Here is a 23,793-nt window from a genome sequence, read left to right on the forward strand (position 1 = left end):
TATCTGTTAGCTGCTATGTAACCTGTGCCTTTTCTTCTTTTGAATGGCTGCCCCCATGGCTACACACCAGGGTTTATATAAACTCTAGCAATGTTTCTGAAGCAAACATACAATTTTTACCAGTGCAGGGCAGCAGTAAATTATAGTTTAATTTCTTTAAAATATATACATTTTTTGGTGTTACTGTTCCTTTAATGTAAGAATTAGCATGCAGTCTGTTTCCTATAATTCTATCCGATGATTTTATAAGTGATGTGTTCTGTAACCTTATTGGGTATTGCATGTAATTTGCACTTTATTAAAATTTGTTTCAGGGCTTGGAGAGATAGTTGGAGGAAAAAATGAATCTATACTTTGTTGGCCTTCCTGCTGCTAACTGGCATTGCTTGCTACAGCTATGTTTATTATCCACAGCTCTTCCTAAAGTTCCCCATACACAGGCCAATTCTAGCTGCCGATATCGGTCCCTTAGCCCCAGGGCCAAACAATCGAATTAGCCTGGATTCTCCCGATATCGCCCACCCGTAGGTGGGGGATATTGGGAGAAGATCCGCTCGCTTAGCGACATCGCCAAGCGAGCGGATCTTAAGGTGTATGGGCACCTTAAGTCCTTGCTCATCATGGATTTGCTTAACTTTGTTCTATTAAGGGGATAAGAAGTCTTCATAGTTTTAAGTCCAAAATGCATAAACTTTTATTAGTCAACATTGAATCTCATCTGACACTTAGCCTTTCAGACTGGCTGTTTGTCGAGATCCTGCTATAAGAATGCAGTATCCCAGATGGATTCAATTGTCCAAATTAGTTTTTTGTCAAGAGCAAACACAAATACACTGCCTACAATGCCCTCTTCTGAGTCATTGTTGACCTAGGTTATATTTATTTACATTAAATGACATGTTATCATTCTCACTATTAGGGCTCTGGCACACGGGGAGATTAGTTGCCCACGACAAATCTCCCTGTTCGTGGGCGACTAATCTCCCCGAATTGCCATCCCACTGGCGACAATGTAAGTCGCCGGTGGGATGGCGCACGCTGCGCAGGCGATCTCAAATCGCAGAAGTTGCCTCACGAGGCATTTTCGGCGATTTGCCGAAATCGCGCCGCGTGTGCCATACCACCGGCGACTTACATTGTCGCCGGTGGGATGCCAGGTGATGGCAACTCGGGGAGATTAGTCGCCCGCGAACAGGGAGATTTGTCGCGGGCGACTAATCTCCCCGTGTTCCAGAGCCCTTATGGTCACAGGGTTGTTAAAGATCCCATATAGCATCATTTCTGGTATGATTCTCATGAAACTGTCATAAAGCAAACATGATATAGCCCATCAATACTTTATTACCATGATCCTGGGCAGTGTGCCACCACTTGAAGATTTTATATATATATATATATATAATGTTTGCAATCGGTCCGCACTCCCTCTTGTACTCGCATGTCACAGAGTCTTTCTGGGTGCTGCAAATGGTTGTTCCATATGTAAATTTCTCCACGAATCATGCGCACTCCAATTCAAATGAGGGTATAACATCGTGAACAAGGTCCTAGACCTGGACCGAAACGTTGATGTAACAATTATGTAATTATCTACAATAAAGTCAAATATTTGGAATTGGAGTGCGCATGATTCGTGGAGAAATTTATATATATATATATTAAAATACTTCACTACATCACAAAATAGTTATCAAAGTAAAACATAAAAAGGCATTATTTAATAATATGCCGATGCCAGTTTTGTAAGATTCTCTGTTGATTAAAATTTAATTCAAAACACATTTGTTTCTAGATAAGTAAGTATAGCACTCATCAGGTCATAATAATATAAACTCTTTTTATTCTTTATTTTTAGCACAGAGGGTGTAACATAATTAATTTTCAATACATAGCCCTACAGAGGGATTCTTAAAGTGTAGTTCTCCTTCAAGGACTTTAAATCGATTATATTTTTTAAATGTATTAATGAATGCATCATCAAAAGCCCAGTGTTTTACCTTAACTGAAGAGCCTTCATCAGGGTACATATAGGGTATATGTAGGTAAAAGTACAGGTTTCTTATTTATTACTATGCCTTCTGTTTATTACATGTGTAAAACTGCACATAGCTGAAAGGTATGTAATAGAACAACTTAGTACCCTTTATAATTGGGCAACAGTTTCATCTATATGTCTAGTATAACGGTGGAAGCAGACTTAGCAGTGGTGGTGGGCACAGAGATGCTAGAATTCTGGAAAAAATCTCTGTATTGTGGGGGTTTAAAAGTGTGACCAACTGCACACATTTTTTTGCACTAACCTTAATAATTAATAGAAGTTTCTCTAATTTTCCTTAAGAGCTAACACCTATATTTGTGTAGACGTGTGCTAGCCACTGACACTGAAAATGTGAAATGTTGAGCATGGGAATGCCACACATTTCCTCTGAAGTCTGTGCATGAATCAAAATAGCCCATAGCATATATATCACATCCCTGGCTAGGTAAGAATTATTTTTTGATCAAAACAAACTGTATTTTTTAATATTGCAGAACACTGAATGCTATAAGAAAATATGTCACTCGGGCATTGCACTGCCAAGGTCATTTAATTATACAGGAAGCAAGATACAGACAGGCATTTGGGATTCATGCTCTTAATGCAATGCAAAATGTATCTTGGATGTAACTATATAGTTAATTGGCAATTTTCTTTGGATCCCATCAGGACAAATGTTGTCTGGTTTCTGTATTAGTGAAAAGCGTCATGGCTTCCCCTTGACTTTCTTAACTTATTCTTCCCATGGATTCATATCTGTATCGATGGCTACACAGTTATATGCAGCATAACGCAGTTTCTCTTCACAAATTTTTGCACTGTATAGAGAAGAAAAATCAAAAACTAAAACAGACAGTAGAATGTGGCAAACCTAATATGGTAAGTAAGATTATCTCTAGAATCCAAGAAGCAATGTAAAAAGATAAACTGAAAATTCAAATGGAAACAGGTAATTGGAATTGCAAAAAGAAAACAGTCAGAATGAAATAAGAAATAATCAATAAATTGTACTATCAGTCAAGCTAGGTGTAAATCCTGCTATCTGAGCGATGTATCATACTATAAAAGGCGTCAACAAGCTGACAAACTGCTTGGGCCCCCTGTAAGATCCAGTCGCCCAAGAACAAAGGTACAGCGCCTAGGTGATCAAATAAGGTGAGTATCTGCATGCTTGGCTACTTTCTCAAGGCTATAGTTGTTTTCTGTGGTATGGTCATATGTGATGTCAGACACACCACTAAAACATAGCCATTGGCTTTCCAAAGAAAACATTGATAATTTGCTATTGAACTGAATAAACAGGCGTAGTCATTCATTTATATTTAAAGAATCCATCCAAAAGCTAAATCGAACTCAACTCAACTAAATTTGAGCCATCCTAATTCATATGACTATCCTAGGTTTGTTCAGGGCTTCATAGACATCTACAGATGTCTACCTCATTATATCAGCTGCACCCAGGCACATATCCACACCTCAACAGTGACACACTTAACAGAAATACACACTAATATTTAGATATGTAAGTAGATGCCGTGAGAAAGAATGCTTTTAACATTGGAGAACCTACTTTCCGTAGTAAGACAAGATATTTATTCCTTATATAAGGAAGCGGTACTTTATGAGAAGATAGGGAAGAATGGGGGGATTCTTGTGGCAAATATAAAACTGCCTAGTATAAGGAATTTTGACAAACAGGAAGAACAGAAATTAATAGGTGAATTTATGTAGCAAACTTATCTCTATAGGTAACAGAGCATGCCCCCATCCAAAAGTTAAGATCACTCTGGACACAACTGCTATAGCAGTATATACCGGAACACTACAACCTAATTACATCCTGTGTCCAGCGCCATTCTACGCACAAATTTGAACATGATATATATATATATATCAAATATATAGGTACCTGGCATAATTTGGCAGATACAAGGAACTAGAACAGGTGGATGATTCAGGTAGGGAGTCGTCTGTACCCAGCCTAGTGAGAGTAAAACAATATGATTGAAACAGAAAACAGTGAACTCCAAGGATACTATAAAATAAGATTGTATCATTCTTCCTAAACAGACTACTGCATAACATTTTTCTTGGTAAGATAATTATGCACTGTGTTCTTTAGATGCTGGAACATGTTCTTCTTTGGTTAAATTCACAATTATTATGCAAAATTAAAAGCAAAGACTTTGGTGTACTAAAACTATTCTCTGCTAAAGAGGTAAAACCTATGAGTCATAGGTAATATTAACCAGAGACAAATATTCATAAATGTATCATTACAAATGTATCTCTTTAATCAATGGGATTTATTTCCCTCCCCACTCTCTCTCTCATAAAAATGGTACAACTCTGCAACCCTGCACTCACCATGATCTATCTGGGTAGATATAAATTGGTGCTGGAAGTCGACTCCGGCCAGTCACAAACCTTAGGAAACGGCTGCGGTCCTCTAAAAAAGCAACACAGACGATTTTAAGTTGAGTAGCTTTAGTGGTAGAAAATCCATTGCAGATGTTGTTTAATCTGACTATTTTGGAGCACCACATTTTTCTGAAATGACTTGAGAAATGCCCTGATACATTTACACAGTATACTACAGAAAGTATTGTGCATTCACCCCACAGCAGAACATACTACTACACCTACAGACTGCTACATAAATTCAACATAGCAGGCAATGACCTTAGTCCTTCAGAGGGCTAAATAACTTCTTATATTTTACTGTCCTCCTGCAAAATGAGGTTCAATAAACAAAATATTCCTTCTATCTCAGTACAATAAAGATTAATGTCAAATGTATTTTCAACAAAAACAATTTATATGTGTATCTATCTGAAGTGGTCAAATCTGCATTATATATATATATATATATATATATATATATATATAATATCCTGGTTTCTAAGTACTCTATGGGCACATCTGTCATTTAGAGGCTTACCGCACAGCTTTCTCATTGTACATTTGTAAGGAAAGAAAAAAAATGATATATTATCTGTAAGTCTTTATGTACAGACTTATTGTTTAAAGTTCTGCATTCACATGTCACATGCTTTAATAAAGAGTACTGCTAGAAGGTATGTCACTACTGGCAACGCAAGTTAAAGTATACTCTGTGTATAAAGAATATATATTCTAAATGTTTTCTGTACATAAACACTGATTTTGAAGAAATAGCTCAAGTCTGGACTGAGATTAAGAAAATAGGCCCTGGCATTTCAAGTACAAAGTGGGTCAATAAATAGAGACTGTCTATGACATGTTATAGTATCCCCTTCTAACTACCGATTGCTAGTGTGGGCCTGATATAGTTAGCTACATATTCATAACATAACTCGCTTGTCTCTAATGTTAAAATAAAAGGTCATATACTGACTTAAACAGAAAGCCCATTTGTATTTAGATAATTTGGAAAACAAATTTAATGTCCAATGGTACACAACTTACAAGGTTATGGGATGCCCTCCCCTTTGAATGACAAATTATAAACCACATGACGTTCTGTAAATACTAGCCAAGTGCACAAGCAATTAATCTCATTCCACTTCTGTTCACTTACTATCACCTTTTATCTTGGTTTGGATATAAGTCACATTAAGCAAAGACATTTAATACAACATGACCAATGAAGAAAGGTACTTGCTTTAATTTTCTGCTTACCATTAGTGAAATTGTTTAGTGCCTCCCAGAAATACTGGACCCGAGTGTCTGTTTGTTCTATGTCCCCAAACCTGGCTGGAGAAGCAGTAAAATAAACTCCAAGAAACACATTCTATTCATATATATGTATTCTTATTTAGAATATAAGGACAACCAGAATGAGCGTGGCATATGTTTGTCTTACTTAGTTTTTTTAGGGCTTCAACAGTGATTTCTGGATCCCCACAAACCCTTTTCTCAAGTTCTTGCCATGTAAGAAGATCTAGCACTGCTTGTGGGACAACCTTCAAAAGGCCAGCCTGGAGAGCTCCTATCTAAAAATAAGAGACAGCATCAGATAAAAAGGATTGGAAAGGAAGCATGAGTAAAAGAGCATTGTTTGTAAGGGAGGTACAATAAGACCACTGTATTTGATGCATCATTAACTGAAAAGACAGACCTCACTCCCTAACGTGTCCCTTGCTGCTTTCCATTTTTCAACCCCGCTCCCCACACCACCCTGGACAAAATTCTTCTGTAAAAATAGTGAGTATAAAGAAAGGCTAATTTACTGGCTTAGTAAACCTATGCAAGGGATCCCTGTGAACAGAAGCAAGATGGCAGCATGATGCTTCCTTAGAGAATTAGCCTTTCTTCGTCTTTTAATTATGGTAATTTGATTGTAATTTGACATCCTGCTGAAAGTTATTGCTCAGGTCAGAGCCCCTTTTGGCTTCTTGTTATGGTCTAAACAAACCAGGCTCTTCATTGTGGGATACGAAATCTTTTCTCTTGCGGAAAATTACAATAAGGCACATTCAATTACTGCTTGTAAAACACATTGCATGTGGGGATCCCAGGTAATCAACATAATTGTCTCCTGCCAAATTTTGTAATGTGTTTTTCCAAGTGGCAATTCAAACTATGCAAAGGAGCAGGCAATGTCAGACATTTCGTAACCGCAAGAGAGGAGATTTTGTGCCGGTAGATGAAGCACCCTGGGGATAAGGAGCTTGTGGCCAGCCTGCAGTAAGATACAGCTAAAGCAGCAGGCCAGTACCACCTTCCCAGAATCTTTTGAGAAATAAAGCGAATGGAAAAAAATAAATATTTCCATTAGGCAAACTCATAGGTAAAATAAAAAAATATATGTGGCATTTTAATCAGCACTGGTACTAGAAAAAAAGGTTATAGAATACCTGTTCTTTACTCTCCTCCAGTCGTGCTTTCTGCACCATTCTAATAAATTCCACACGGTCCTTATAGAGCACGGATATGTTGCTGCCTCCGGGAACCAGCTCCACCATCTTTTGATCACTCAGGACAGTGGTGTATGTCAGCTCACCACTAAACTTAAACTCAAATGTTTCTTCGTCCATAAGTTCCATCATCTCCAGAAGTTTCACCTGTAAGCCAAAAAGCAATCATAAACATCAAAGGCAAATGATACATCTTTATATGTAAGATTTATCCTGTCCTTTTTTTCATTAAAGAAAAAAATATGAGACAGTAGCTGTTGTAACAATATTATTTGTGCACATAGTAAAACTTATACATAATTGCAATACTCTGTATTTTTTGCTTCCACTGAGGCATTATCCTTTTCTTGTACAGCTACATAGTGAGATTATTTAGCGATTCAGATAATTTTCTGCCCCGGTAAAGCTTACTTTCTATTTTCCATATCACAGGCTAGACACAGCTACTACAGTGACAGCAGTCCTATTATTGTAGTGCATTATGCATGTGTCCAAGGAATTAAAATGTCAGGTAAATATTTATGAATTTAAGGTTTTGCACAGTAATCAATACTCTGATACTATACTTTAAAAGGTTAGGAAAGACATAGATAGGGCAGTGGATTATTGTGATTTTTTGTAACATACCCACACATAACCCCAGATGTAACCTTTTTGGCAGGCTGCAAATCTCTGCCATTATAGTGGGTCTGGTATGTATTTACCCTTTTAGTAAAAATAGAACAAACTAAACCGTCCACTTAGTCCATATTAGCAAAAGACTTTTTTCTTAACGGAAAATGTTATTTTCTTTAAAGGAAAAGTAACACTAAAATTTTTTAAGTAAAAAAGCTATAGTGTTACATTTCCTTTAACTCTGAGACTTGTTGTGATTAGATCATGGGCTCTAACAATGAACTTCTTGTAGTGACAGTCCAATCATAGGGTGGGTCAGATATACTATTACCCCATATCCTAAACCACCTCTTGGTGCATTAAATGCTGTTTTAGTGAGAAAATAGGATTATCTTAGTTTCAGACATTAACATTTTCTATAAATCCACAAGTGAATAGTTTTCTTGCCTTTTTCTACTGAAGGTCAATAAAATAAAAACTCACAAGTAAAGAATCCACTGCAGGAAAATCCTTACTCCAGCTTACTTCTTCTCCAGTCAACTGTTTCCACACCAGGCCTGGCAGAGCTAGAACCTATGGGGTGGGCACAAACAGATTTAATATTTATGCACAGACACAGACACATGTTCACAAAGAGTACAAAATGTAAGTTTGCAATCATATCAGACTAGGTTTCCAACCTTCCAACTTTGTACTTTTTGTATTATTTTGTACTTTGCAAAATTTTGTACAAAATAACATATAACATATATATTATAGTATAAAGTGTATTACAGGAAAAAATATAAGAGATGTGTCCTGTGTCCAGACTATGGGGCTGATTTACTAACCCACGAATCCGACCCGAATTGGAAAAGTTCCGACTTGAAAACGAACATTTTGCGACTTTTTCGTATGTTTTGCGATTTTTTCGGATTCTGTACGAATTTTTCGTTACCAATACGATTTTTGCGTAAAAACGCGAGTTTTTCGTATCCATTACGAAAGTTGCGTAAAAAGTTGCGCATTTTTCGTAGCGTTAAGTTTTAACGCTACGAAAAATGCGCAACTTTTCGCGTAAGTTTTAACGCTACGCAAAATGCGCAACTTTTTACGCAACTTTCGTAATGGATAGGAAAACTCGCGTTTTTACGCAAAAATCGTATTGGATCCAAAAAATTCGTAAAGAATCCGAAAAAATCGCAAAACATACGAAAAAATCGCAAAGTACCGATCATTACGAAAAAAACGCAATCGGACTCCATTCGACCCGTTCGTGGGTAAGTAAATCAGCCCCTAGATGTAACGCCCAGCAAAGTCTTTATATGCAGTCAGAAGAAAGATGAGAATCTCTGAGTGCTTGGCTATAACAAGTGGCAGGTAATCAAATGACTGACAAAGAATAATATTGGGCTTGGAAAATAATAAGAATTCTCAACTAGTGCTGGAATAACATTTCTAGGCTGGAAGGCCAGTGTTTCTTCCCTACCAAGAATTCCTTTCCTCTCAGTGCTGCTCCCATAAGTTGTCCAATCCACTCATATTTTGCCAGGTCCTTACATGATGGATTTGGCACATACATGTCTTGTGCTTCCCCAGTTCCGTTACCCTGTAACAAAGAAAGCCAACTGGTGTTAACTTCTGGCATATGGGAAACTAAGCAAGATAAGACGAATATAAGCCCTTGCATTTGAGCAGAGTATGGGGTTCTGCAATGACTCCCAAGTTATTTTTATGGCCCTCATTCTGTCCAAGTACTACTACATAAATCTCATTAAATGACTAACATTATCATATATAGCATTTATTATATAGTATAGCATAATCCAGCTGACAAATACAATTTTATTTTATGAATGGTCCAATATTGGGAAAAGTTATAATGCTACAATAATGATAATTGTAATGAAAAGAGGATTTACTCACCTGGTTTGAAGTGCGTACAAAAAATGGTAGTGGAACAGGTATATCAGCAGAACTTGGGCAAAGCTCCTCAGATATATCAGCCAGACTGTCCCTAAAACCTCCCCCTGGAGTAATAAAGGAAATAAAAAATGGACGATCAGTAACACTGCCATATTCTCTGTGCTATGGCATGTTAACTCTCATATTTATAGCTGAAAAAATTGCCCACAAGCCTCTAGAAGAAGTCTCTAGAAGCAACTCCAATGTTAGACCTTTGTCACTATGTCATGTGCTTCATGCAAGAAAATAGATTGTACAGGTATGGGATCCCCTATCCAGAAAATTCCAAATTAAGGAAATGCCATCTCCCATAGACTCCATTATAAGCAAATAATTCTAATTTTTTAAAATTATTTATTTTTTTCTCAGTAATAATAAAACAGTACCTTGTACTTGATACCAGCTAAGATAGTAATCCTTATTAGGGGAAAAACAATTATTTAAGTTATGGAGATCCAAATTATGGAAAGATCCCTGGTCCCAAACATTCTGGATAACACATCAAACCTTCTGTGTAGAACGCATTAACAAACCAAAGAAATAAATTTAAATATTCTAAACTATTTCAGAATACAGTAGTATTTACATTGGTGCTTGAAAGTTTGTGAACCCTTTAAAATTTTCTATATTTTTATATGAATGTCCTAAAAATAGATAAAGAAAACCTAGTAAAATAAACAAAAATTATTATATTTGGTCATTTATTTATTGGCAAAAATAAAAATCTAACAACATATATGTGTGTTGCAAAAGTAAGTAAATTGTACTCTCTGTGACCCCCCCCCCCCTGTGCACCAATAACTGTAACTAAACATTTGCGGTAACTGTTGATCAGTCCTGCACATTGACTTTTTTTTTTTTTTAGCCCATTCCTTCATACAGAACAGCTTCAGCCCTTGGATGTTGGTGAGTTTCTTTACATGAAGTGCTCACTTTGGGTCTCCACAACATTTCAATTGGATTAAGGTCAGGACTTTGATTTGGTCATTCCAGAACATTCACTTTATTATTCTTTAACCATTCTTTGGTATAGAACGACTTCTGTGTTTAGGATCGTTGTCTTACTGCATGACCCACTGTCTCTTGAGATTCAGGTCACGGAGAAATATCTTGAAGTTTTCCTTTAAAATTCTCTAGTATAGTTCAGAATTCATTGTTCAATCAAATAATGGCAAGCCATCCAGGCCCAGTTGCAGTAAAACAGGCCAAACCAAAACACTCCCACCACCATGTTTCACAGATGGGATAAGATTCTTATGCTGGAATGCAGTGTTTTTTGTTTAAAGGGGAAGGAAAGGCTAAGTCACTTGTGGGTGCTAAAATGTTAAGCACCCCCAAGTGACTTGAATCGCTTACCCCCTTCCCCCGGGCTGGTGCCCCTGTTAGGAGAAAACCGCATCAGCCCGGGGCACCTGGAGCGATGCGCTTCCTCCTTCCGGCTTCGTTTCCCTGAGACTTCAAGTCCGGCGCATGCGCAGTAGAGTGAAAAAGCCGACTTCGCTGTTAAAGTTCGGCTTTTCACTCTACTGCGCATGCGCGCAGCGAAGCAGGAAGAAGGTAGCGATCGCTGCTACCCCGGCTGGTGCTGTTCTCTCCGTACAGGGGCACCAGCCCGGGGTAGAAGGTAAGCGATTCAAGTCACTTGGGGGTGCCTAACATTTTGGCACCCCCAAGTGACTTAGCTTTTCCTTTCCCTTTAAATGTAACGCTCCTCATTTAGACCAAAAAGTTCTATTATGGCTTCATCTGTCCACAAAACATTCTTCCAATATCCTTCTGCTTTGACCATGTGATCTTTAGCAAACTGTAGATGGTCAGCAATATTTCTGAGGCAGAGCAGTGGCTTTTCATTGCTACGCTGTCATACACATCATTGCTGTTCAGTGTTCTCCTGATGGGGGCTCATAAACATCCACATTCGCCAATGTGAGACAGGCCTTCAGTTGCTTGGAAGTTACCCTGGGTTTCTTTGTAACCTCTCGGACTATTAGACACCTTGCAGTTGGCGTTATCTTTGATCATTAGATCATTTTTTTCAATAAATACATGACCAAATATAATAATTTACGTTTCAAATTGGACTTATTTGAAAATAAGATGTTTTAGGTCACATTAAAAAAATAAGAATTTGTTAAAGTGTTTACAAACTTTTGAGAACCACTGAATTTCAACCATTCTGTGCTCATTTATATGTGACAAGCCACTACACGTTTGTATTTGTATAGAACATTTAAATTTACTGAGTAGTTTAAACCCACCCTTGTGCTCAGGCTACCAAGCCTCCTTCCATGTCAATATCTATAGCCCTTTTTGTGTCATCCTGTTGCTAAAAGCTAGCAGAGGGTAAAGACCCAGCAAGTTAGGCATGAAGGGTCATTTACAAATAAAAGTTCAACGTGGAAAGTGCGATTTCAGTGGCAATTCAACATCAAAGTTTTTCACCCAGAATGCAGTACCACCCCCCCATCATTCCAACTTAATTATGGCTATGAGGGAAAGTCTGATGCAATAGCCCATGCGTCAACACGTGCCTGATTTCACACCTTTAATAAACAGTACCAATTTGCACAACTTCCGAGTCCACTGTTATACTGTTACCCGACTGCAACTTTGGTTACATACCTAAATGAGCCTTTAAGTTGTTATTGGTGTATGACTAGGTGAAAATTGTCTGTTGGTCCTAACAAAATATTAGCAGACGATCCCCTTTGATCATTGACAGTAGTGTACAGGTATGGGGCCTGTTATCCAGAATGTTTGGGACATGAGGGTTTTCCGAATAAGATATCTTTCAGTAATTTAAGTCTCTAGTCATAATTTTACTGAAAAATTGTTTAAACAATAATAAACCCAATGGGATTGTTTTGCCTCCAATAAGGATTAGGTACATCTTAGTTAGGAATCTAAGGTGCTGTTCTATTATTACACAGAAAAAGGAAATCAATTAAAATAATTGTAATTATTTGCTTATAATGTAGTGTATTGGAGATAGCCTTTCCATAATTCAGAACTTTCTGGATAACTTTCTTGATTCCATATCTGTATTAGAATTCTGAAAGAAGATGTGATCCCATCATTATTATCCCACTGTGCTAAGACTAATACACATGGGGGTCACATTACCTTTTAAGCACTTAAAATGAATTTGGCTGTGCTTCCATCATATGGTTACTACAAACCCAGTTTACATCCACAGATGATGAAGTTAAAAGAACAGTAACACCAAAAAATGAAAGTAATTACAATATAATGTACTGTTGCCCTGCGCTGGTTAAATGGTGTGTTTGCCTCAGAAAGACTACTATAGTTTATATAAACAAAGCTGCTGCCATTCAAAAGAAGAAAAGGCACAGGTAAGTTAGCAGATTACAGATAAAGCACTATTATATTCTACAGACCTTATCTGTAATCTGCTATGTAACCTGTGCCATTTCTCCTTTTTTCTCCTCTTTCCAGCTTGAATTGCTGCCCCCATGGCTATACAGCAGCTTTGATTATATAAGCTATAGTACAGTTTCTGTAGCAAGCACATTGGTTTTATCAGTGCTGGGCAGAAGTGCATTATATTTTAAGGGACAAATATTTTCCCTGTATCACATCCCTGTAGCAGTCTCCCAATAATGAGCATAATAAACATGACCTGTAGCATTCTCCAGCAGCTTTCTTAGCTAGACCTTGGAAGCCTGGCCTGCAGTCACAGAGTTATATAAAGAGGACTCCCCTTGGCCACTGCCTGATGTTTCTCCTTTTGAGTAATTTGTACTTGCCTACCTGCTTATGCAGTATCTAATCATTTTTGTAATGTTAAAAAAGCAGACAACAGATTGTTGATTAACAGGTTTTATGTAAAATATCTTAAATGTTTCTGTCACTGCTCCACTTGTATAATTCTCAAACATATATAACAAAATAATTATATTGCATAACAATACTTCATTATATACAAAAACATTGCAAAACTGATAAGGCACTTGAGTAAAATGGTTTTGCCCTGCTACAATGTAACAGTCTATGCAGAATTAGCTCACTATATGCCACTAGCAGAAAAAAAACATCCCATGTAAAAAAATAAGATGCATTCAATCACCATTTGGTGCAGGAGGTGCAATGCTGCCCTAAAGAGTCTAGTGAATGTCCATTTGCTTCCTCCTGTTTAACTTACATTGACTGCTGCCAATATGTTCTGTTGCTATGTGCATTGATTCAAGTTATAGAACAGTTGCTCTGCGAGCTGGGGTATGTAGGGCCAGGTCTGCACTGACAACTGTGTATTCTGGCAAATGCCAGAGGGGTTACTGTAAAATGCCACAGACAGTCACTATTTATTGGCCTGGTGGGGCTGTTTGGGCCTCTGTGTAGTGAAATGCCAGGGCCAAGTTTGAATTACAGTCCAGATCGGATAGCTGCACTGCAACTAAAAGGCTGCAGGATGAAGAAGCATCAAGCCCCAAACTGGCAAAGCTTTCATGCTCGGCCATCCAAGTCTCCCAGCAGGTGAAACCTTCCGGCAAGGTGCCTGGTTGCCTTACGCAGGGCAAAGATGGAGATGGGAATCTGAATAAGTAGGAATGCTGTCAGGATGCCATGAGCTGCCCTTTCCAGGGGCAGGGGCTCCAAGCCTGGGTCACACAGCAAGAAGAGCAGCAGCGGCAGCTGCAATAAGATGCTGAGCAGGCAGAAGCCGGCAAGTTCTGGAACCTTTTCTTGCAGGTTGCCACTGTAGCCCAAGTACAGCCGAATCACTTCAATCACCGACATTAGGATAAGGAGAACGACGAGTATGAACTTATAGTAATCAGGGAGCAGCACGTACTTCAGCTGGAGCATTATAACGTAGCAAACCCACCAGAATGGAAAATAGAAAGCGTTGAAGTAAAGGAATATCTGCAAGGAGACACTGGGGGCGACCTCCGAGTCCCCAGTAAGGGGAGCCCCAGATTTCTCAGGCACCGTCCTTCCCACATCGCGCAAGAATATATTACGCGTGAGAGAATCGAGCTGACGCCGCACTCCCGCAGCCTGCGCCATCGTACGGTCCGTTACTATTATCAGGGTGGGACCAGCAGTTTCCGGGACAACAGTAAACAGCACTGGTTTTCAGATGACTGCAGGTAAGCACATGGAAACATCACTGCGCATGCGTGCCATTGGGGCGGAGGCAGCCACTCAAGGGTAACGCCTACTAACAACTCTGCGGGGCGGCGGCAGTGTGGTTGCAGTGCCGTCTTGTGGCTAAATAAGGGGCGCCCTAAAGCAATGCGATTTTGCTGCCACTCACAGATGCCGAATATAGTTACTTCGACGTCCGATGCCCTGTTCGAAGAGCAGGCCCAGTGTTTAGAAATATTTACAGACCCTGGAAGGAAACTAGTACCCTACTATTAACCCCTTCTGTAACCGTGTGTTTTAACCATATTTGCCATTTTAAAGATAAAGCAGTTTTGTACTTCGTTGCCCATTATCACAAACGGTAAATATAGGCTCATTTAGTAGATTAGAAATTCTATTTCTAATCTACTAAATTAATCAAGTCTACATGTTTCAGTTTTGGAGGTAATGATGAATTACACATTGCCCCAGGGCTGACTATAAAGAAAAGTCTATCCCCAAAATAAAGACAGCTTTATGTTGGGTGTATATGCTCAGCTTCAACCAAAGTCTTCTAAGGCCAGGGATACAGTAAAGGACTTTGTTTTTTTTGCTGTCAGTCAATTCAAAACAAAGCTGCAAGAACAGGGTGTTGCCTTTTTCAGGGTGACAAAACACCCTATAGTTCCTTTTTATTGCATGTAGTGAGAATTGCTGCAGGTAAAACACGTAGCAGCGCAAAGATGCTCAGGAAAGCATTATTTGCAAGATCATGCTATTTAAGTTTTCTACCTGCAGTGATTCTCAATACCCACAATAGGAAGACATTTTTGGGCATTTTGTTGCAGCGTAAGTAATGCTTGTCGATATGGCCACTTGATGACCACTCAAGTTTGTGGTTAAAGGCCACTCTTTGCAGACTGAGGATGGTCTGAGCACCTCCCTACTGTTTCCTCTGAGAAGAAAATTAGTACAGGCCCAGGAGAAAAGAACTTAACAGTATGACAACTATATTTTTGATAGCATTATAATATCATAAAGAGTGCTGTAACAATATTAAAAAATATGTTTGGACATGCACTTACCTTGATCAATAATTCCTTCTGCAATAAATTTACACTCCCACCATTGCTCATACCTTACAGGCCACCTGGAAGGTAAATGGAATTATAACATTTGCTGCACCAACTCACTTTTATTATGATGTATTTATGACCAAGACTTTAGATTCAACTATATAGACACTATCTGCTCTGCCCACTTATTATGACACCCCACTTACATTTACTTGGTGTTTGCAAGTTAATACACGTGTATGAAAAGGGAAAAACAAGTATACAGAGGTGCCCAGACATTACTTATGAAGAATTCAGTTGAGTTGAAACTAACCAACACCGACCACCTCATGTGCACTGATTACATGTCACAAAACATTTATACTGAATAATGAACAACACCTATGCTGAAGGTCGGAAATTAAAAAAAAAAACATGAAGGTGATCTAATGAGAATTTTTTCAGGGCACTGCTCTATAGTAGTACAGGTCTACTTGCTAGCATATGAACTTTCTCTGTAGATGTATCTTCTAGCCTCCACAGATCTTAATGTTCTAGTATATTTAATTGCCTAGTCAAATTACTACATGGGAGATAAGTTATAGGTTTTTCATCACTACATTAAACAACATGTATATGCTCAAAAGGAAAAATACACTGAATGTAGTCATTTTGGTCTTTTTAATATTATTATTTCAAAGTACAGATACTTATTTTTTTAAATGTGACATTGTTTTACACTAGCAGTATAAAATAAAAAAAATTTAGGCCCATTCTACCAAGCAGATTTGCATTAGGTTTTTCTGATGCTTGTACTCCTCAAAATTATCAGTTGGAGTAAAGTTAGGAGATCAAAGATTCATCACCTTTATTGTCGTCATGCCTACTTCTTATACCCAAGGCCTACAATGGTCCCTGGCTGTACCAGTCATGGGTACCAACAAAACGTCTACAAACACATCACCTATGTTTCTCTTACCTATATCTTATTTTCCATTGACTCATTCAGGTTAGATTTAATGGAATAGTAACACCAAGAAAGTGTTTTAAGTAATTAAAATATAATGTACTGTTGCTCTGCACTTGTATAAACTGTGTGTTACAGTAACACTACTATAGTTTATATAAATTAGCACTTGTGTATCCATGGGGGCAACCATTCCAGCTGGAAAAAGGAAAAAAGGCTGCCCCGTGGCTACACAGCAGCTTTATTTATATAAACTATAGTAGTCCTTCAGAGGCAAACACACCAGTTGTACCAGTGCAATGCAACAGTACACTATGTTGTAATTACTTTTATACACTTACATTTTTTGGAGTTACTGTTTCTTTAAGAAATCTATGACGGCAGACTGCTCTAACATATTTTAATTTATGTGGCAGTCACTGGTGTAACTACAGGAGGAAGCAGACCCTGCCAGTCATAAGCAGTGGGGGGGGCACGGACTGCAGGGTCTGCTTCTTCTATAGACACTCTACTGCCACTCTTATGCCCCTGGTAGAAGTGATAGAGAAGAATGCTGTGAGGGCTAGTTTAACTAACATCTGAAAGAAAACCCAGTAATAACACTGCCCATTTAAATCTAGGCGCTTAAGATGTGATATGATAACTATGTATAAATATATAAGGGGATCATATAATAATCTCTCTTATTTACCAGTAGGTCCTTCCAACTTACACAAGGTCACCCACTCCGTTTAGAAGAAGGGATGTTCCGTCTAAATATTCGGAAAGGATTTTTTACTGTCAGAGCTGTGAAGTTGTGGAATTCCCTCACTGAACCAGTCCTACTGACTGATACATTATATAGCTTCAAGAAGGGGTTGGATGGCTTTTTAGTAAGTGAGGGAATACAGGGTTATGGGAGATAGTTGTTAGTACAAGTTGATCCAGGGACCGGTCCAGTTGCCATCTTGGAGTTAGGAAGGATTCTTTTCCCCTTCTGCAGCAAATTAGAGAGGCTTCAGGTGGGGTTTTTTGCCTTCCTCTGAATCAATAGCAATTAGGCAGGCTACATATAGGCATTAAGGTTGAACTTGATGGATGGATGTCTTTTTTCAACCTAACTTACTATGTTACTGTGTAGCCAAATACTCATTATTTAATATGACCAAATCAAGGCTCATAGGGGAGCCTCACTTATTATGCACATGCATGTCAAACTATTGTTTCCCCAGCCAAAGTGTAGACTCTTTTAACTCACACCTCTGGTGGGGGAAGCAATTTTGGGGTTCTAGGTGCCTCAAAACTAGTGTTTGCTAGCTAGATATATAAACATCATTTTTAAAGATTCAATTATAGATAGATTAAAAAAATTTTAATTTTTGTTTATCACTTCTATCAAACTAATTTTTAACAGTACCCGTACTTACAAGACTGATATATCAAGAAATATGAATACATTAATCCTTGTGTGTCTGCACTGTATGCAGCTGACTAAATTATATGTGATATGGGACTGTCTGCATGGTACTGTTTGTATATGGTTGGAGAAGTGGAGGCTATAGAGAGTGGTTCACCATCAATCGTACAGAGGCATAAATATGTTGGTGCATTACAACTACATGTAAGAATAGCAATAATAATAATGTAAATATAATTGTTACATGGAATGGAAGAATGGCAGAAGTCTTGACAAATGCATTATAAGTCTTGGTCTAAAGACAACCAAAAGAGCATCCTTCTACTTATACAACTATGTATAATACACTGCACTATACTAGTAAAAATTTGATTTTAGTTATACCATATTCCCACAGAGTGTTTAGCTTACTAGTGCTGACAAGGAAAAGAAACAAAAGAAAAAACACAGAGGGACAGATTTATTATGCTCTGATATATTTTACTGAGCAGTTCCACTTTGTTCCACACAGAAAGCTATGCCAAACACCCTTTACATATTTCAGGAGCTCTTGTAACCAGTGTAACTACTCAACAGTGGTTATAACTGTTTATAAATACCTGTAATCCAGTGGTTTCTCTGATTTATCTGTAAGCTTTAGGCCTTCATATACCTGAAAGGTAAAATAGAGAAACATGAATTTTAAAGTAACATTTATTAAAAAAAAACAAAAAACCTGTACACTGTCCAAAGTGTAATAAACTAAATGCTGATTATCACTGGTACTAGGGTACTGCCCAATTATTCACTCAAAGCTGCCACTAGAACACTTTTTCTGCTACTATACACTAGGAAATGTATACTGACGCACTGGATGCACCTATCTTGTCCAACTCTGGACAAGTTGGTAAATTTAATTTAGTTCCTACTTCCCAGTACTCTTATCCAAAAAGACTGTAATAAAATCAAAAGGTGCTTCAAACAAGTATTAGTTTAGGGAGTGTGTACACTAATGCAACCAGTGTTTTGTATGATTTCTTTTTTCCACTAAACTGTTTCTGATTTGTTTTCAACTTTTGTATAGATTGCAATTTTGCTAAAAGGTGGAATACGTTCTGAAAGGATTTATCTTGGTTTCTTTTTTTATTACACAAAACTCTGCCATTTTGCAGGGGTGTGTAGACTTTATATCCAGTGTATTAGACTGTATAGAAGGGTGGACTGGTGCCACTACTAGGTTGCCTGTGCTTTTAGTACCAAAGGGGCATCCTAGGCTGTTGTGAACTTTATAATAACCCACTCAAACAAAGCGCTGGAACTGTAGAAAACTTGCAGTCATTCTCTCATAAACAGGCTGCAACTACAACATTTTCCACACGGAGACAGAAACAATGCAGCAAATTCTGCACCTATTCTAAGTGCATCCATATATTTGCATGGGCAAAAGTCTACTAATGTAATGAAAAGTAGTAACACAGAGAGAGTGAATGGAACACCACAAGAAGGCACCACCACACTAGGGGGCACATTTACTAATCCACGAATCCGAATCCCGAACGGCGAAAATTCGTATTGGAAACGAAAATTTCGGAACTTTTTCGTCACCGTCGAATTTTTCGTATTGAACGATCGGAAATGCCGGGAAAACCTTTCTGACTTTGATCCTTCAGTGCATGTCTGCATGGGCTCGATCAGTGCACTTGCGCACGAAAGAACGTTCGTTATGCAACGAACGTTCTTTCGTTCAATCCGAAAATTTCGGTAAGTTGCCGAAAATTCGGGGGGAAATACGAAAAAGTCGCGACGGCAACGAAAAAGTCGCAAAGATACCGATCATTACGAAAAAACGCATTTGGACGCCTTCGGAGCATTTCGTGGATTAGTAAATGTGCCCCTAGGTATACTGGGTAATGTAAGGGCAGCAGGTCTTTTTAGAAAAGACGAGGTAGTTTTATTTACCTGAGCAGCTTTTCAAGTTGTTTTATAGTCTTGTTCTTCCAAATACATTTTTGTTTTATGTTTTTTTTTTTTATTTACTCCATGGTTATAAATAAGACTACAAACTATCAGGATTATTAGTGTTTTTTTTAAGTGCTTCTATAAGTTATTTATGAACCACTTATTCATCTGATTCTTCTATTTACTTTTATTTAACTAAGAGGGGTATATATTAACCTTTGTATTCATTTTTTCATGATTTTTGTGATTTATTAAGTGATTTTTTTGTGATTTATTAAGTGTAAAAATCACAAAAAAACACTAATAAAAAATGTTGCCATCTAAAAGCTGTCTAGGTCATGTAGAAGGCAATGGAAGTTGTCTTGTAGTTTGTAAAACCACTTAAATCAGAATGTTGATAAATCTGCCCCTAAGTTTAGCCAGGGGATTGCTCCAAGGGCTTCATGGTTTTTACCAGATGACGTTCCTACCATGTAATGCAATACAGCATTATCATGGCAGATCATTACAGCTTCAGGCTTTGAGTAAAATATATTTTAGTTGCAAGTAAAAGATATGCTATTGACCCCCCTTAATTTTAACATTTCTGTAAAATGTACTAATCTTTTTTACCTGACTGAAAACAGTCTTCTTGTATGAAGGGTCCAATGAAGGATTGTCCCGATGCTCCACTGCAATCCTACGGTTAATATATAAACAGGGCATGAAGTCGGGTTTCATGGTTTCTGAATCCTTTAGACACTGAGTAATAAGTGAAGATCTGCATTTGGATAGCAGCAGGAACTGTTTGATGTGCTACACAAGGGAACAGAGCATTAAAATAATGAGAGATCATACTTATAGCATGTTGGGTCTGTATAACATGCCTGAACTGGGAGTGGCAATATCCAAAGGTATCCCTAACTCAACACAATAATTCAAAAGAAAAAAATCACATTTTTATTAAAAAATCCATATTAAAAACATACAATCCCCACAAAATGCAGCCTTACACGTTTCATACCCAAAGCAAATTTTTAAGCACAAAGTTGCCCCACCCATCATTAAACCCATTATTAATTAAGGGGAGACACCACTCCCTGCATACCAAACATTTTACAAATACATTAACAGGGTTTTATAGCTTTTACAAATACGTCAAAATCCGTCAAAATCACAAAAAGTAGAAACTTTTATTGCTTACTGTCCATTGGCCACACTTAAACAGCATAATCATTTTGTAAAATCATATATTTCAATTTTTTATTCTTAAAAAATCTTTTTTAAAAGGACACCCTTGTACTATACATTGTAATATCATTAGGTACCACTATTTAAAGTTGTGGCCTCGCTATAAACTGTCAATCAGACCACCATTTAGTGCCACTATCTCCTAATATGGCCTTATTCCAATTATATTAATTTTAATGCAAACTATACAATATTAAAGATTTTTCACAATAGAAAAAAGATTTTTTCAAATCTTAAGTAAAACATCAAACTCATAATTAAGGTTAACGCGTATGTAAATAAAAAAATCCACTAAGGAAATTCACTATCCTCTATCTTGGTTTTATACAATTTTATGGCAGGCTAACCCAAAACCACTTGAAGTATTAGGGAAATAGAAGAGGGATATTTCAGACCTCAATGAGGAGTTATGGGAAACTGATTTAAAGCAGATTCCAGACTTAACAATATCAATAAAGGATAGATATATACAAATTAAATTTCTGACCCGGGTTTATCTCACACTATATAGACAATTTAAGATATATCCTCATATTTCTGATACTTGTATAAAGTGTGAACGTGAAACTGGCTGGTATACGCATGTGTTTTCAAACTGCTCAGCAAGTGCAGTGCTTCTGGAGAGACATAGTACACTCTATTTTGGATAACCTAAATTTCCCGCAGATCTTATCACCAATTGTTTAACTGTTGGGAGTGGTAGAAGATGTGGGACTTAACCATCATGCCATACTGTGTTACCTTCAGCTGCTCTACTATGCCAAAAATGCCTTGCAATTCTCTTACAATAAAAAACCACGGCTCCTTCATCTCTTTAGTCCATTTAGGGACTAAAAAAATACTTCCAGCATCATACTAAAATTTAAAACAACCCCTTTAAATGTAAAAAATATAGTACCAATACATCTCTACAGCAAATGTCACTTTATCAGCTATAACAGAACTAAAGAACTGTGCACGGCTCCCCTTCTTGTAAAATACTCTTCTGTTCACTGGAGACACTTTAAATACACTGTTTTCAAGATAATCTTACCTTTAGCTGATTGAATGTGCCAATGCTGTGATCCCAGGCCGGTACCATGTGATTTAGCACATTATCCAGCAACTTAACAAACCTGAAAAAAATTAAAAACTAATTTTATGAACTCAAACACAACTAATTACAAACTGACATCTTCTTGTGGTCATTTACAACCTAATTTAGTAAAACCGAAATTACATTATTTCTCTTGGGGGTATGAAAATTCAAATATGCATAAAAGGGAGCTTGCCAACAAAAATATGCTAATTTTGAACAAATCTTACCCTGATCCCTAGTTTTAATTAACCCCCAAAGGACTCTAAAATATATCATTTAATTTAAATGTGATATATTTTACCAAAAGCTTTCTTACAAAAGAGACTATGTCATTGGTGTTTGAGATTTTCACTCAGAATAATTGGTTTTGCATACTGTTTACTCCAGATTGCTACTCTTTTCTTTAATAATTCCACCACATCACTCTGAGAAAGCAAAAGAGACTGATCTCACCTCTGGACTACCACAGCTCTATGATAAAGCACATCTGGCTCAATGGCCTCCAAGCGTGGATACCGAACTAAGTTGTTTGGCTGGAAAAGATCAGCAGTGAGGCCTAAATCACGCCTTTTTGAAGATTTAATCTTGAGCCCTCTGATCCGGACATCAATTCCTTCATCTGAAGTTTAAAAAAAATAGCACAAGTCACCATATTTTTACCAACAATTCAGTGTTTTTACCATAATTCCATCATGCACCAAAATGTACACAGCTGTGCTTGGGCTTTGATGCAAAGTTTGTGATGACATTTTTCAAAGTAGAGATTATGGAATTTTTGATGCTCCCTATCAAAATGACATCTGCATGTGATTCTTTAAGTGTAATTATGCTGTGTCTATTGGTGATAGATACAGATTTCCCTAGTGTAAATAGGTGTACTTGAACACAATTCTCAACATGAGGAGGTACAGAGCAGCTTTGGGTGCAAATACCTTTAATGAATGGTGTAGATTCTTGAAATTGCAGTTGGAGCAATTAACGAGCCCTATAGTCTACAGCATTATGCATTTAATTAATTCTCTAATAGGTCTAGAATCTTAGGGGCTGATTTACTAATCCACGAATCCGAATCCCGGATGGGAAAAAATCGGATTGGAAACGAACATTTTGCGATTTTTCGTATATTGTCACGACTTTTTCGTATTGAGCGCTCGTAAACAGCGGGCAAACCTTTGCGACTTTGCATGATTTTGGAAGCCTCCCATAGGACTCAATGGCACTCTGCAGCTCCAACCTGGCTCAAGGTCACGATACTGAAGCTTGAATGATTCCGAAACTTTCGTACTCGGCGCGACGGCTACGAAAAAGTCGCTACAATTTACGAGCAAGTCGTAATGGCTACGAAAAAGTCGCGACAATTTACGAAAAAAATCGCAAAATACCGATCATTACGAAAAAACGCATTTGGACGCTTTTCGGACGTTTGTGGATTAGTAAATGTGCCCCTTAGTCTTATCTTCTTAGTAAAATATTTGCAGCAAAAATAACCAAGACGCTATACCTAAATAATGAAAGTTTGGGTGGCGCCACTGCAGCAGTGCTTAGT

General features: G+C 37.7%; 2 protein-coding genes across 4 annotated transcripts in view; both read right to left on the reverse strand.

Annotated features, from left to right (window-relative positions):
- Positions 1 to 1,817: 1,817 nt before the first annotated feature.
- Positions 1,818 to 23,793, reverse strand: part of hectd3 (HECT domain containing E3 ubiquitin protein ligase 3) — a 34,926-nt gene continuing 12,950 nt past the window's right edge. For all 3 annotated transcript variants that reach the window (NM_001079029.1, XM_012961326.3, XM_012961325.3), the window contains 14 exon segments: positions 1,818 to 2,856; positions 3,948 to 4,019; positions 4,406 to 4,487; positions 5,699 to 5,773; positions 5,883 to 6,012; positions 6,877 to 7,083; positions 8,035 to 8,124; positions 9,020 to 9,139; positions 9,457 to 9,560; positions 15,669 to 15,733; positions 18,601 to 18,653; positions 20,552 to 20,734; positions 22,203 to 22,284; positions 22,701 to 22,866. In NM_001079029.1, the coding sequence (NP_001072497.1) occupies positions 2,772 to 2,856; positions 3,948 to 4,019; positions 4,406 to 4,487; positions 5,699 to 5,773; positions 5,883 to 6,012; positions 6,877 to 7,083; positions 8,035 to 8,124; positions 9,020 to 9,139; positions 9,457 to 9,560; positions 15,669 to 15,733; positions 18,601 to 18,653; positions 20,552 to 20,734; positions 22,203 to 22,284; positions 22,701 to 22,866 (1,514 nt within the window). In that variant the 3' untranslated portion in view covers positions 1,818 to 2,771.
- tmem17l (transmembrane protein 17 like) lies at positions 13,320 to 14,547 on the reverse strand. Its single transcript, NM_001015683.1, is given in 1 exon segment — positions 13,320 to 14,547. A coding segment is annotated over 1 exon segment (564 nt). The 5' UTR covers positions 14,524 to 14,547; the 3' UTR covers positions 13,320 to 13,959.

Source organism: Xenopus tropicalis, chromosome 4 (genome assembly GCF_000004195.4).
Source record: "Xenopus tropicalis strain Nigerian chromosome 4, UCB_Xtro_10.0, whole genome shotgun sequence".
Classification (NCBI taxonomy): domain Eukaryota; kingdom Metazoa; phylum Chordata; class Amphibia; order Anura; family Pipidae; genus Xenopus; species Xenopus tropicalis.